General features: G+C 37.3%; 1 protein-coding gene across 2 annotated transcripts in view; it reads right to left on the bottom strand.

Moving 5' to 3' along the window:
- Nucleotides 1–4,867: 4,867 nt before the first annotated feature.
- The window catches only part of MYOF (myoferlin), a 63,752-nt gene continuing 52,939 nt past the window's right edge, over nt 4,868–15,680 (bottom strand). For both annotated transcript variants that reach the window (XM_058841631.1, XM_058841632.1), the window contains 15 exons: nt 14,837–14,935; nt 14,185–14,310; nt 13,296–13,451; nt 13,096–13,187; nt 11,976–12,146; nt 11,306–11,454; nt 10,895–11,034; nt 10,524–10,612; nt 10,347–10,442; nt 9,622–9,763; nt 9,192–9,291; nt 8,118–8,311; nt 6,880–6,989; nt 6,431–6,578; nt 4,868–5,980 (listed from right to left, as the gene is read on the bottom strand). In XM_058841631.1, the coding sequence (XP_058697614.1) occupies nt 5,945–5,980; nt 6,431–6,578; nt 6,880–6,989; nt 8,118–8,311; nt 9,192–9,291; nt 9,622–9,763; nt 10,347–10,442; nt 10,524–10,612; nt 10,895–11,034; nt 11,306–11,454; nt 11,976–12,146; nt 13,096–13,187; nt 13,296–13,451; nt 14,185–14,310; nt 14,837–14,935 (1,848 nt within the window). In that variant the 3' untranslated portion in view covers nt 4,868–5,944. The remainder of the gene's footprint in view (nt 5,981–6,430; nt 6,579–6,879; nt 6,990–8,117; nt 8,312–9,191; nt 9,292–9,621; nt 9,764–10,346; nt 10,443–10,523; nt 10,613–10,894; nt 11,035–11,305; nt 11,455–11,975; nt 12,147–13,095; nt 13,188–13,295; nt 13,452–14,184; nt 14,311–14,836; nt 14,936–15,680) is intronic.

The raw sequence follows: 15,680 nt of genomic DNA, 5'->3' as shown, positions 1-15,680 counted from the left end.
ACGTGGGCAGGATTAGTTTAATTGACTGCCTCCTACTCCAAAACAGGAACTCTCCAGCTTTGAAAGCAGCCCACTGCAATGGGTCTCCTCTGCCAGGCCAGGGAGTGGCAGGGCTCATGGCTGGTCCCAGAGGTGTTGAGGCTGCGAGTTGCCTTTGGAGGCTGCTGTGGGACTGCCCAGGAGCTGTTCTGGCTGGAGTGAAGGTGCTAATTAACTGTGCTATCGGTTCTCAGCCAGGGACTTATCTCAGTTAAAACAAAGGCTTCATGTTTCTGGGAGTAAAAGCAGAGCAGAATCATGTAAAAAATACTTCTGCAAAGTTTCTCCTCTTGAAAACATGGAAAGGAGTGTTAAGAAATCTGTAGTTTGCAGTAGAAGCCTGGTGCTCTTCTCCAAGATAGATGATGTCTAATGTTTTGCTGCTACTGGAGCCTTCATTGTTTTAGGACATGCTAATGTTTTTTTTACATTTTGAGTAAGTCTTGGCCTTCTTATGCATTCTTTATCTCAACTGATAAGTTGTCCTCTTTGCAGTGTCCATCCTCATTTTTGGTACATATGTGAGCTGGTGGCTAAGTCCTTTTTGGTTACCTTAATTTTATATTTTATTTAATTTTATTTTCTTTATTATATTTGTCCTCCTGTGAGTGAATAAATTCTTCTGAGGTGCTGCTGATGTATTCTTGTCTCCCTGAGTTTGCCTGATGTCCTGAAATGGAGTCTTGTGGCAAAGGAACTTGCTGATGACTCAGTTTGAGAATATTTTGTTTGATGACTACATCAGCTTAAGATATTCTTCTCAAGGCTATAACCCATGATTTCTTTCAACACACCATAGTACCATGGCTGGAAGCAAATAAGAGGATTGTCTCAGAAAGGGTGTAGGAAGGTTGGTAGTGTTTCTTTTTGTTTTGGTTTTGTTAGTCAAGAGCATGGTAGTGAATGGGAATAAATACCTGAAGTTAGTCATGTCACTGGTATCAATGCATTGTGAAGCCATGGCCCCACTGGAATGGTGGCTCTGAGACTGGTCCATGACCAGCTCTCCATGGTTTTTGATCTAATTACCTGAAGATTGAGCAGTATGCAGTTAAGGCTAGAAAACTTGGGAATTCAATAGGGAAGGACATCTTCCACAGCTGGGAGTACATAATCCTCCTCTCAGAAGCACAGTGCTATCTTAGAGTGGCATACTGTTCTGAGGATTCCAGCGATGATGGGCTGCAGTATCAGAGCTAGTTTATTTCATAATGTTGTCCTAATATGTAAATGCAGGGAGGCATTGCAGACTTTCTCTGTCCTTATTAAACTAAATAATATGCTCTGCTAGTATGTTCACCTAAAATCTGCACTGTCTCCTTTGATATTTTGTAAATTTTTTTGGCTTTTAGTTTGAAGGTTTTGAGAGAGGAGAAGTCTTCATGTGTGAATGTGCATGTTTTTAATATAGTCCCTGAATAAATGCATCTGATTTATGTTCTCTACCTCTCTGTAGGCTACTTCAGACACTGGTTATTTTCTTGTTGCTCTGCCACTTTCCAGGCTAGTGCTGATGTCTCAAGCTTTTATTGTACAGGAAGTCTTATCCTACTTGCTTCCTCTTTTTTCATGATCCACATTTGAATCTTTATTCACTTATAAAGTGCGTTTTTTTGAGACCTGTAGCAAAATAAAATACAGGGTTTGAACATAAGAGGATTACGGTTGATAGAACACTGTTAACATAGCCTGAGTTTATTAATTGTTTCCTGTTTGATGATGCATCCAACTCCATTAATTTTCCTAACTGCTGTTTTTAAAGAGCAGTGACAGGACCCAACAGACACACAGCTGTGTGAAGAGGCACTACTGGGAGTTCAGGTGCTTAGGTGCAAATATGTAACTGTTCCATTACTGCCTAACAGCACCTCAGGTTTATATAAACTCTCCAGTCTCTCCTGGTTCTGCATCTTTTCCTTTCTGGAAGCATGTGTATGTTTTTACAGCTAACCAGCTTGGCACTGAACCTGCATCATGACCAAAAGCTTCAGTATCTCCAAAGGCCTGTGCTGACAGGTTCACTCATATAGCTGTCTGTGGAGCTGACTGTCCACAATTCCTCCTAGAAGGTGGTGCCATCTGTTTCTTCTTTTGTTTTACTATATCTGCTTAGCAGTGACAAGAATTACACAGGAGACTGGAAGCGAAGGTTCAGTTTGCTTCTCTGCCTGGAAGGTTTAAACCTAAATGTGGTGCCTGGCTGAGTGTGCCAGGCCGTTCCTGACGCACTGTGCCCATTTTGCAGCGCCGCTGTTGCAGAAAGGAATGGAGAGGCAGTGGTTTGGTCTGCAGAGCCCAGGTGGGTGCTGGCACCCTGCAGCAGCCCAGTGTTGTGGAAGACATGCTGGAGGCTCCTTGTCGCTCACTGACCACTTCTGGGTAGCTCTCCTAGATACAGTGAGCAGCACTCCCTTCTGTGCTGGCACTCCAGGATCCCTGTGAGGTGGCTGGTAGTCCCACTGCTGTTCTGGGTGTTTGTGTACCTCCTGCTGTGTTCTCAATGCCCCGCTGCTTTTTGCTGCAAGTCTGGACACCTTGTAGGACTGGGAAAGGAACAGAACTGTCTTGGGTCTTTTATCAGCGCCTACATTGCATTCAGAGATTTTTGCAGGCTTCAGGAAAGTGTTTTTTCCCTACAGTGTTCCTCATCTTGCACTTGTCAGTGAATGCAATTTAGCCATAGTAAAGGTTACAAGGGAAATAAATTTTTTAAAGGGTAATTTTGTGGTCAGAACATGGTCAGACTCAACAGATAAGATGTGTATTTTTTTTTTTTAAATATGAATTTTTAAAGCAGTTGATAGTTTTCCATTAAAGAATTGTCTTTCAGATCCCTGTCTGTATACATGATATGGCAGCTCTGAGTAATGGCAAGTACTGTGTAAAAAGCTGCATGGAATTTAATAGCTGAGCTAGCATTGAGACAAGATGCAGCACTGAATGCTGCCATTTCACACTTTAGTACTGCTTTCAAGTTGCTAAATAGATACTTAAGCATGTAGGGGCAGGGAGTGGATACAGGAGCATAGAGGTCAGTATATAATAGGTAGGTCCCAAAGGTGCTTACAGCTGTGTTTTTCAAACAGGCTTAGAAGCAATGGACTTGATGGGACTATTTCCCCTTGACTATTAAATGTATCTTGTTCATCGCCATTGTGAGATGTAGTTAGGGTAGGAATAAAACAGGAATACTGGAAGGTCTTTGTGAACACACGAGACTTGGGATGTCATCTTGTGGTTGTTCAAAGAAATGCAAGAACAGCTTGTAAGTGTGCCTGAGTTTACTGCCGCTTTACAATGGGTTGGTATAGGTGCAGTTTCATTTTTATTTCATTTTATTTCTCCAAATATTTCATCCTGAATTACACTATGGCTCTTTCTTTGTAAAGTACGTGACAGTAGCTGTTAACTTCCTTACAGCCCATGCCAGTAGTCAGGGTTTGGGGTGACTACAGTGGGAGGAAGTCATATGCTGTTTGGATACCCGAGTGCATCAAAGAGTGCAGCCACTGGTGTTTGAACCTATGTGATGGCAGAGGCAGGAGGACTCTGACATACTGCTGCTGATAGTTACCCATTTTTTGTTATAAGCACCTTCAGTTTAGCTTTAGACTTTCCCTGGCTGTTCCAGCTGACTGGCAAAACAAGCTCATAGGAGGAAGAATTCCCGGGGTTAAGTAATTTCCTGCAATAAGGAGGAGTGGTATCAGGCACCTCTACATTCTGCCCTCTTTTCTGTGGCCTCACAGGCCATTTGCCTCAGCTGCTGCCAACTGTAGTGGTTCAGAGCTGGACGGGCCAAAGTGAACATCCCAGTCATTGGTGCACAGTGGGAGCAGCACCAAGTTGCTCCTGACACAGGGCTAAACCTTTGGTAACTGTTCCAGCTAGACAAAAACCTGTTGCATGTTGGAATCATGCACAGCAGCTGTACCAGGGCTTACAGATTTGACTAGCACTGTATGGAAATACAAATTATTACCTTTCCTTTCTTGTGAAGATGTGCTGTTTTTTGTTTGTTACTAGGGCAGGCTGGCAGACAGAATGGCTTCTCAGACTTTCAGTTATGTTTTTAATAGCACTGCCTAATTGAAGTGAAACGATCAAGCCTATGCATGCTTGAACAAAAAGGCATCTGGAAGAGGGTGAACTCCACTCAGAAGGGCAGTACCTGCCACTCTTCAAATGCTCTGTGAACAGGCTTGCTTGGATCTCTGCTCTTTGCTCTTTGAAGTTAAATGCTTTCTAATTACAACGCTTAGAAGCAACACACTTTCTTGTCTTGCATGGAAATAAGTTTGCTGTGATTTTTACTGTTTGTCAGATTTATGGCATTGATTGAGACAGATTTTAATAGTGGATGATCAAACATTAGATCATGCAAATTGCTGGTTATTTCTGAAGTGCTATTTCATCATTAGTGGAGGGACAATCCATCTGGATAGTGATTAGTTCCAGCTCTAAGCTCTCACTCAAGGCTCAAGATGCTTGAGAGTTTCTCGACAACAAAAAACTAAGGGTGGTGTTATGTTTTTGACGGGGTGACTGCTGCTTGCTCCACTCTAGCCACTGGAACTTCACATGATGGAAGTTATTTAATGTTAGACCTTTACCCTAACTCCTCCAACAGAATAAGGTTACTTATTTTGCCCAACAAGTACATGCTTTTTATTTTACAGTACTGAATTATAAGAAAGTGTTAAGTATTTCACTGAATACAATGATAGAAGTTTTTAAAGACTGATTAAATTTTGTAGTTATTTTTGACATCTTTTAAAAGATATCTGAAGTCTTTATCTATTCAAAAATATGACAATCACACCAAATGCTGACTTCAGGTTTTGCTGCAGATTTTCTTTATTTCAAGGACCAAAGGATGTCCAGAGGTGCTTCTGCATCAGCCCTCCGTAAAAGTGAGATAGAATCACAGAACATAACCTGATTTTAAGTGCAGGTCATATTTTACTCTGTCTTGGGGGAAGAGATTGAGGCAAAATGAGGTACTTCCCATGTGCAGATCAAACAAGGGTTGATTCACAAGGGTCTCCTGTGTTTTGACTGATAATCATCTCTAAATACAAGGAGTATAGTGAAACTAGTCAACATATTTCTTTATTAATTTTCTAATTAATGAATAGATTAATGAGAACTGTGCAGAAATATTTCCTTATTCTTCACTGTGCAAATAACAGTAAAATACCTTAAATTCCAGGTATGTGACATTACATCTTCTGATAGATACTACACAAGTCCAAATACACTGTAGTTTTTAATAGTTGAAGAAAACTGGAAAATTGCATTTTACTTGTGGATATGTTTATTTAAAATTTTGTAATTATGCTAAAAAAAACAATGTATAATTAATTACTATGTTTGTTAACTTGCCAGGATACATATATAGTATTGTCAAGTCTACAGCATGGCAAATAAGAACTTTAAGCAGCATGATGAAGAAAATTTGGAACTAGAAACAATGTATGACCCTTTGGTTTCACTGTGATGTTTCTGTGGTAGACATAAGGAGTGATTGTTTTCCTTTAATTTAAAATGCAGAGTTTCAAAGTGTGCCCAACGAAAAGGATTCTCAAAAGGAAGTATATGTTAAAAAACAGAGGTAGCAATAACAGGCAGCCTCTGAGTGAGGCTTTCTCTAAAAGCAAAGTCAGAACTTCACCATAGATACCACTGAAGTAAAAAAAAATGGGTGTTGTGGGTTATTCTTTGTTCTTAAAAAACACCTTCCATGACCTCTTGAACCTTGGCTAACCTTATTGAAAGTCTTAATTATCTATTTTACCATTCTAAATACAAGCAGATACAAAGGATGGAGAGCCTTGCTGATTTTGGTCCACAGCCTGGGGCAAAATTTCAGCACTATTTAAAAACATGAGGTAAAAAATCTTCCTTATATTGGTTTCACAATCTTCATAGACAAATAATTCTGTTGGGAGAGGAGGAAGGAAACAAGAGAGGTAAAATGATGTACACGAAATACTTCAGTGTAGTTTTGAAAAAGACATTTCAAATATTAAAATGGATCAAAATGTATTTAGGGTGTGGTAATTCAGTTAAACTACAGTGAAAAGAGGTAATTTTTTCTCAGACTAATGTCAACTCTAGGGCAACTATTAGTTAGTTTAATTGTGCAGATTATTAACTCTTCTAAAGCAGTTCCTTATTCCATCTTTAGTTAATAGGTTAGTTTTAACCTAAATTTTAATTGTTTCTCAATAAAAACCAGTAAAATTTTTTTATAGCTATAAGGATATAATCCCTATTACCTTCTAAAACAGAGATGATAGACTCTGAGTCAGGAGTGTATCCTGTTGATGACTCCTGGTTGATAAGCTCAACCCACAGCTGAGGAACAGTAAAATTCAGAAATTCTTACCGGCAGGGAATAGAGGAGCACTGCTACAAACAGGAAGAGGATCAGCAAGATGATAAGGCCTATGAAGAGCCATTTAAACCTGCGCCACACGATAAATTTCATGGTCTTGCAGGGATTTGTAAACCAAAGGAAGGAAGTATCTGGCCGGCTGTATTTTGAAAGAAGTAAGTATTATTTATACTCCAAAACCACAGAATATTTAAGCATGAGATTATATCACTTTAATACATGCTGGTCTGGAGGTTGAAGAAAACAGATAGGTTTGAAACGCAAGATAGCAGCAGTACTGAAACCACCTTGCATTTTATCCTAATGCTTACAGGAGGAAACAAGATTGGCTTTTATAAATGAGTTTTGCAAAGGATAACTGATAACTAATATATTACTGCATGCATCAGAGTAGCTAGATATTGGGTATTTCTAAAGGTAGTGGGATAAAAATATCTTACTTTGGTAGATCTAGTTTGGGGTTCATGTTGGGTTCATCTCTTCCTTTACCAGCTGGCCTTTCCTCAGCTTCTTTTTCATTGACAACTTCCAGTGTCATTTCAACTTTACCCTTCAGAACAAAGTGGCACGAAACAAGCATCTTATTGAAATTGCACTAATAGGACTTGCTTGGTTCTTATACAGAATAGCTGGGATCAGCTTATGGGGTACATCTGTGTTTCTGATTTCCTCCTCAAAATCTACTGATTTCTGTACTATGACGGTGTCACAACACAGTATCAGGAAAAGGCATAGAAAAACTAAATCACTGGACATAAAGTTGTTCTGCTAAAACATCTTTAGTTCTAAGCTGTAACTTTTTTTTCCAATTTAGCAAAACAAAACCAGTTCTTCTTTTCTTTCAAGAGTAACCTAAGGATTGCATATTTTCCAAATGATCATGCATCTAATTTTTCATGTTGCTGTGGCTTGTGAATGCTTCTGAATCTTTTTTCCTCACTGCAAATTATAAACATACATTTATATTCTTTGTAGAACAAGTTAGAATGTTTTTTGTCTTCTGATTGCATACATAATCACAAAGCTAGTCTGGATTCTCAGTAGAGAGATTATGTTTGGTGTGTACAAAACTCCTTTGGATTCAAACATTTTCCTTTCATCTTTAGTGCATTTGGGATGTCTCTGATGTTCTTCTGAGCAATAATGTGATAAAGAATCGCACAATTATTTTGGTTGGAAAAGACTTCTAAGATCACCAAATCCATCTTGTCAACTAGTCCATGGCACTGAGTGCCACATCCAGTCCTTTCATGAACACCTCCAGGGATGGTGACTCCACCACCTCCCTGTGCAGTCATTCCACTTCTTAACACCCCCTTCTGTGAAGAAGTTTTTCTTGATGTTCAAGCCAAATCTCCCCTGGCACAGCTTGAGGCTATGCATTCATTCACAGGACTTCATCAGCAGATTTGGAAAGATAGCATGACTCAACCTGGCACCACGGTCTTTCAAGGTAAACGAAGTAAGCAAGAAACTACATAAATGAAGTATTAAACTCACATTATAAAACAAAAAAATTGTTGCTGCACCAATTTCCTGGACTTGTGCATGGAATGTCCTATTTACCCCTCCTCTGTCTATCCACTGAAAGCTAACAGCTAAGTGGGAGTCTTCCTTTGGAATTTGAAAAGTAATGTGAGCATGTTGAAAGTACTTTTAAAAGCAGTAATAACCTTACCGCTAAAATGCGGGAGCCATCCTTTTCAACATAACACGGCCACCATCCTTTCATGGATTTCTGTTCAAAGAGAGAGGCGGTTCTGGGAGCCTTCTGAACACTGTCTGCCTTGTATTCTGGAATCATGTCTATATTACACTTCTCAGGAACTTTTGCTGGAATGATTGTTTTATGTAAATCAAGTTCCACAAAGCCTAGGAGGTAGATATAAAACAAACACTGCATAACACAACCAACCATACAGCACAGCAGCTCAACATCAACCCTTGCTATCTCTAAACAGAGACATACAGGAACTACAGGAAAGGCAATCAACAGACACATTATATTCTTGCTTGTCTAAAGATGTTGTGAGGTAGGGAAGTGGGACACATTGTGTTTAAGCCCCTCTTGCTGGTGTTGATAAATGGAATTCAGCTGGACTCCCCCTTCTTTAATGCAAGACTGTTGGATTTTTTTAATAGAAGGGTTTTTTTCCCCCACACATTTAAATGGAAGATGCCCAAATACAGCAATGTAATAAGTAATTTCTGACAGTTAAATGCATAATTTAGCAAACTTTAATGGTGGTTATAAATCAACTACTTGTTTTCAGATTTTGAGGCCTTTATAGTTTGTATGTAAGCTAAAGACTTTGGAGCAGTTCTTAATACAGGGCAGAGAATCTCGTGCAGAGCAGTATCTCTAGAAAAGGTAGGGATTAAGAACAATGTGAAATAGATGCTTAAACCTAAATTATGTGCTACTGTCAATACTCTTATTTAGGACTGAAGTGGCCTTGTTTAAGTATTTTTACTTAAAGAAAGAAGCAAAGTAAATTTTCATGCATGTTAACATTTCATATGCTTTGTGAGAGGGTTTACCTGAATAAAAAGTATCTTGGTTTACCTGCCAGTAGGCCTTTACTGAGTGAATACTTATTCATTCAGTAAGCCTGTACTGTGAAGCTAAGCTGGAGTATATTTCCACACTCATTGTCTCACTGTAAATGCAATCCTTATGTGATAATTTAAAATTGTTCACTTCGATATCCTGCTTCGAGACCATAGTAACTATTTTCATTCAAAATCTTACCCAGATAGTCATCCAAGGAGAACTTGTCATTATCCCATATTTGAATGATCAGTTTGGGTGGGATTCTGAATTCTGTCTTGTCAAGACTCCAAAAGTGTTCCTAAAATTTTTAAAAACAAATACCAAGCACTTTTAAAAATTATTTACAGAAATTCAAATCTGGGAGTTACTACTTGTAGTACTGGGATCTAGTATTGTATCACAGATTCTTGTGAATTCTGGGTCTGGTGGAAGTATTAAAAGATTTAATCTTGCCCTGCTAAAAGCAGACTGCTGTTGTTGCCAGCGTGTTGTTCCAAAATGAATCTGTTCACACCAGCAGTGTGAGAAAGTATATGGAACTGAGCCATATTGTGTCTTTCAATATGTAGGTACAAATTACCAGGCTAGAATCTGTATTCTAAGCATTGAAATCTTCAGAAATACTTACCTTTTTGGAAACTAAACAGAGTTGCTCTGCTGGGAGATAGTCAAAAGGAAAAACAAATCTCCAGTTAAAGTTCCCTTCGCCATCTAATGATCGGTAGTGAACATCAGTTTTCTGTTTATTTTCTTCATTACCAGGCATCCATCTGAAAATATGGAGAGATGTGTCTGGTATTTGCAGTGAGACAGCACTGGTGCCTGTGTGTACTGGAACTGTGTCATTAAAGGGTTGCAGACAAGCTGTAAGACCTGCTCACAGAGGGCTGCGGAGTTTTTCACGCCCCTTTGCAGTTTGGTTCCAATTTGGCACTGTAAATAGGAACATCTGAACTGAATTTCTGATCTAAGACCCATGCTGCATCAGCACAGGTCTTTTTTAGTAAGTTCTTTTTTAGTGAGAAATTAGATCTGCCTGGTAGCATATTTCTCTGATTTCTATTGCGTTTTTTTGTATTAAGACTAGTGAATGTAAAAATTAAGAATTCAAGCTATGCAGGACCAAAGCTAACCCTCTGCCTTTTCAATTGCTGTCCATCTCAAGAGATTAAATTCTGGGATCTTTCACCACACATTAACTGGTTGTGCTTTATCTCATAACACTTCTGTACTTCTCTGAGGTTAGCATTTGACTTGGCTGAACCAAATAATATTTGAAACCCATGGTCAAGGTATTCCCAGGACATTCTGAATGTTATTAATTTTAAGTGTTACATGAGAGAATGCTCTTACCCCTTCACATAAATGTCACTCATTTCTTCTCCTGTGATGCTCTTTTCATCCAGAAGGACATCCTTGGTGTTCCAGATGATCACACGCAAGATATACCTAAGAGAGAAGTTTTGGGCAAGAGATTTGGAGTGCTTTGTCAAGGCTGCCAGAGGGTATGTAGTATGTGGGGATACTCACTTCTTGGCTTTTCGGGGAGTGATGTTGAACGGAGGGCCTGGTGGACCTAAGCTTTTGGGGAAAACATCCACCCACATCTGCAGCTTTCCCTGCAGCAGTGAAGAAGATAGATGAGGGATTGTTTGCTGTATATAGGTTTGTCACGGCCCCTTAATTTTTCAGGTAAATTTTCTTGTTTCTACAGAAACTTTCTTTAAAAAGCTGTGTTTTGTTATGTTTCTAGACCAATCTGCTTTACATTTTAAGCCAAGCATTAATGATTTGTAGCCCTCTTCCCCTGGAGAGATACCACACCATTAACAACATGACATGCATTCCAGAATGCTCCATTTCTGCTTTCAAGAAACCATAACCAAGCCAGTTCACAGTACCTGGGAGATGTTGGGCTGGAAAGTGCTATATAAGGTTCTTGTTTCCACATGTTCGGGTACCAAACCCTGGGTTCTGAGGATATGAAGGGCTAACCGCTCTTCACTCGGACCAAGATGCTGATGCAAGATTTTGTTAGCTTCTGAAATAAAAGACATGGGAAAAAAAGCAGGGGCTTATGAACTAGAATTTGCATTTGAACTTAAAGAAATAATTAAAACCAGATGTTTAAAATTGAGCGTAAAAGTGTGTTCAGCTTGGAGAAAAATCAAAGATATTTTTCTAGTACTCCATAAATAAATGGAAAGTTTTATATTTTATCAATTTAAGACATACAAATAAATTTAATTAAAAATGAATTTAAGACATACAAATAAAATACAAAAACATATTAAATAAGTGAACCAACTCACCAGCTTCCTCCAAAGTATAGTCTTGACCCCCGTAGTTAATCTTTCTGCCATTCTCAGAGAGGACAGGAGGAGCATAGCCTTTAAACCTGGCTACATTTTGCAGTAACTGGGTGGGTTTTAGCTGATCACGCCAGGTATTCACACCTGAACTTTTATGAAAGCAAAAGAAACATATCCTAAAATTATTCACCATTCAGGGCATTCACACATCATGTACAATGTATTCATTAAACTAGCTCAGAAAGAGCAGCAATGTAACTGCCTAGATTGAGGGCTCTGGAGTTTGACACAGTGACATAATTTTGTATCAGCTCAATTACCTTCCAAGACAGAGTGTTTTTTTCTTTAGTTATCAAAATAATTTACACTCACAGATGCTTTCAGATTTAATTGCAACAGTAGGTCAGAAAATTATGTTAAGCATGAGTACTCTGGACAGAAATAACATACATTACTGTATTAAGACAATATTAAAATATTTGATGCCATAGTTTTGGGTAAAGGCTGTTCTGAAGTTTTACTGTTTCACTTGGAATTTAGATGATAGAACAAGCACAACAAATATCCTTGAGAAGCCACAGCATTGTTTTTTAACCATAGAATTAAGGTTTTTTAGAGATTGAGTACTAGGTCTTACAGATAAAAATTTTCAACAGACAAAATTACTTACATCCAGTACTGCTGGGGGATGCCACAGTGAGATCCATAACGAGAAAGGAATCTGTTTTCCAGATCAATTATGGTTTCACCTACTTTTTCATCACGAGTCAATGTGTCATAATCATAGACTGAAATTTTCAGATCCTTTTCTTGAGGCAAGAAGCAGCTGAGTTCATACATTCTAAACATAAAATTTCCCCATTAAGGCTTTTGCTCTATTGAGAAATGCTTCTTATTTTTAAACTCAAAAATACAAATCGAAAAAATCACTTACTAATTTATTTTTGAGCAATAGCCTTTAGAAGGTATTAAAAGGATGCTTCCAGTGCTGGTTAATCTAGCAGCAGTTCTTATCTTTTATGCTCCAATTTCTATTTGCACTTATAAATAATTTCATTTTTACTCTTCTGGATATAACCTCCTTCCTTTCTGCACAATGTTTTACTTAGATATGTTCTGTGCATCAGCATGAATTGGGACTGAGGAAGGAAGTTACTCTGTGTCTGTAATCAAGTATTTTTGCTGTCTTTTTCTTTGTATAATCTGAACAATTGAAAAACTGTAGCACATCATTGTAAATTATGCTTTTCAAACCCTTTACAATCCTTCTACCCCTCCTCTCCGAACCTCCTAAGTTATCAAAATCCTTGTACAACTCTAAACCAGACCTGTAATTTTATAGTAATTATGCAGATGATGTAACTTTTAATTTCTAACTAGTAGTATTTTCATGTATTTCAGTGGTGTCATTAACCTTTGATGGAAAGACCAGTGTACTGGGAATGCATGCTAAGCTGATTACTTCTGAGATCCGTCTAGTTTTCAGGGTTAAAACTTTTTCCATAGTCCATAAGCACATTTTGTTATTCTTATATGCCTAACACAGGCTGGTTTTCAGATATATACATTGTTTTACTTTGTGCAATTATCCACATGACAAAGAAAATCTATGGATTAGCCAAACATTTTTCCAATGATTTCAAAGGAAAACACCTTATGCAATTTTACTCACAATTAACTATCAGTATATAACTGAATAGAGCACTGAATATTTCAAGTAATAGTTTACCTTGAAAAATAGGAAAACATTCTAAAATACAGTAAATTGAAAATACAGAAAAATATGTTACCTGCCAAAGATTGGGTTGAGAGTATTAGGCACATAATGATCTCTGTCTTCAATTACTTTTTTGCTTAGAGATATTTTTATATAAGGATCACACTATTTAAAATAAGAAAGAAGAATATTGTTAAGAAATAGTTATCAAGACTAACTTTATTTGAAGTATAGGAGAGCAGTTAGGTGTCAGACAAAAGCAAACAGCCTCACCAGCCCGTTGTTGTCCTGGGGCTGGAGCTGCAGGGCTCGGATGATGTAGATTCTCACGATGCACTCCTGGGGCCCGCTGTCCGGCAGCTCTCGGAACTGCCGCGGAGGAGCTGGAATAGCCGGATCGTCAGGCAGTGCATAGATCTTAAATGATCCCTAAAACACAGGGTAAAGGCTTGGTCAAGATAAATGTAGAGAAATTACTCTGCTAAGTCTGGGTTTTCTTATTTATCCTGCACATACACACTCTGTTTTATATAGGAATAGCAGAATTATAGCCTAATCCACAGTGACTTAGAATTGTTTTGTTTTATTTTGGTGGGTTTTGGTTGATAAGACTAAAAAGACAAGGTTATATCCTTTGCCAATTTAAGTCAATTCAGCTGTTTTGATGATAACACATTTAATCAGTTTTGCTCCGGCTAAGAGCATGTAACAGATACTTTGGATTTGTTTCTCTCTCCAAAAATATAATTTAAGGTTTGGAGATTTTTTGAGTGGTTGGTTGGTTTTATGTACATTAGCATTATTTTAATCTTTAAAATCACAGAAACACAGCAATAGTACAAAATACCTTTTCAAAATCATTCTAAAAATGTGCTTTTTGGAATTTTAGTCCTGTTTGAGAGGTTATCTGGGAAGGTTACATTAGCAGGAATTATATTTATTTTCAATTAACATGTAGTATATCTAGTGTGAGCAATATGTAGTACTTTCCTTGAAAAAGATGGGCCTGTAGCTAAGTACTTATGAATATCTGTTGCCCCTACTAATGCACACGTCCATATTTAAATTGAAATGCTTGCATGTAGATATACTTCAATAACCACTTACATACAAAACAAAAATGCAACTAGCATTTATTTGCTGCAAGTCATTTGAAATTTACCTTGAATTCCCCGACCACTGATGGATCGTCACTCTCCTCAGATTTCCCTCTGTATAGTTTAAATGTATCACAGAAGTCTGTTAAGTTATTGAATTCAGGTACTTTTTCCAATTCACAGTCATACACCTTAAAAAAATAAAAAAGGAAAGTTTAGAAATTATCACATATATCAGCTCCACCATAGTGGCACTGCAAAGTGTTTTATGTTTGATGGAATATTTTAGGGAACCAAAGCTTTTGGAACTACTTTTATATCAAAGTGGGAGCAAATGCAGTGTTTTGGAGAACATGTGATAAAGCTTCATTTAGGCTTGGTTAAAACCAGAGTAAGTAGCATGTCATGAGCTTACCTTTACTTTCTTTGTTAGCTGCATTAGATAAGAAATGAAAGGAGTCTCACTTTAAATTTTAGACAACAGTAAAAGTACTGATTCTCTGTGCTCATACTTTCTTAATGTGTATGTTTATTTAGGACCTGCCTGGCACACAGAGAAGTCAAGAGTAAAATTCCCTTTGAGTGAAAGTGAACCTTTATAGAAAATCATGTATAGTTAAATTTTGGAGAGCATTTAAAAAAAAGGGGGGACAGTTTTGATCAGTCTTGGGCCTATAAACTCTGAAATATGTTAACTTATTTTTTCCTGAGTAATACCTTTAAAGTGTCATATCCTTTTTTAATGTACTGTCCACATTTCTCATATTCTCCTATTGAAGCATAAAATTTGCTCCACCAATCAACAATTTCTTCCTCCTTAAAGAAAAACAAATAAAAAAAAGCTTTTATTGGGTTATGAAGACTTTCTCCTCTTATACCATACAGCAGAAATAATGAACAATTAAGCATAGTAACAAATAATATACTCTAAAACTTATTATCAGGTAATATTAAAGCTTAATCTGAAAGAAAATTAGAATATAATAATTAAGGCAGGTGCAGATCTACCTCATTGTTAACCAAATGCAGTTGAAAAGTAGTTGAGTCTTGCTTCTTAAAAATAGTACTTCAATAAATCTCATGTCATCTAGATACTAGCAATCTATACATTCTCTAATACAGTATTTTTATGGTTTTTTTATTTTTATTTATTTAAGTCTGATAATCAGTCTTTAAGAAAGTGCTATTTTCTGTATTCTCAGGGATTGTATAATATAATTATTTTCCCCTGAAAACAAATTTCCAGTGGTAATAAACAGCATTAATTCTCTATGAATAAACAGAATAAATATGTTCATCCATATTTTTTTTTAAGAGTGTTTGGACTTGCAGAAAATGTTAAAAATCATAATCTTAATTAATCTTAAAATATTATGAAGATCATTAATGGTGAGGGTTTGTTTGGGCTGTTTTGGGTTTATTGGGGTGTTTTTTTATATATAGGGCTTCCTATTTCAGTCTTGCATATTTTTCTAAATTTACCATGTTACAATGGTAATATAGGTTTTTATATATCAAACACTTTCAGAGATTACTGTTCTCACCCACATGCTTAAAATAC

The sequence above is a fragment of the Poecile atricapillus genome, chromosome 6, assembly GCF_030490865.1.
Source record: "Poecile atricapillus isolate bPoeAtr1 chromosome 6, bPoeAtr1.hap1, whole genome shotgun sequence".
Lineage (NCBI taxonomy): Eukaryota > Metazoa > Chordata > Aves > Passeriformes > Paridae > Poecile > Poecile atricapillus.
This window is presented reverse-complemented; position numbering and strand designations above follow the sequence as displayed.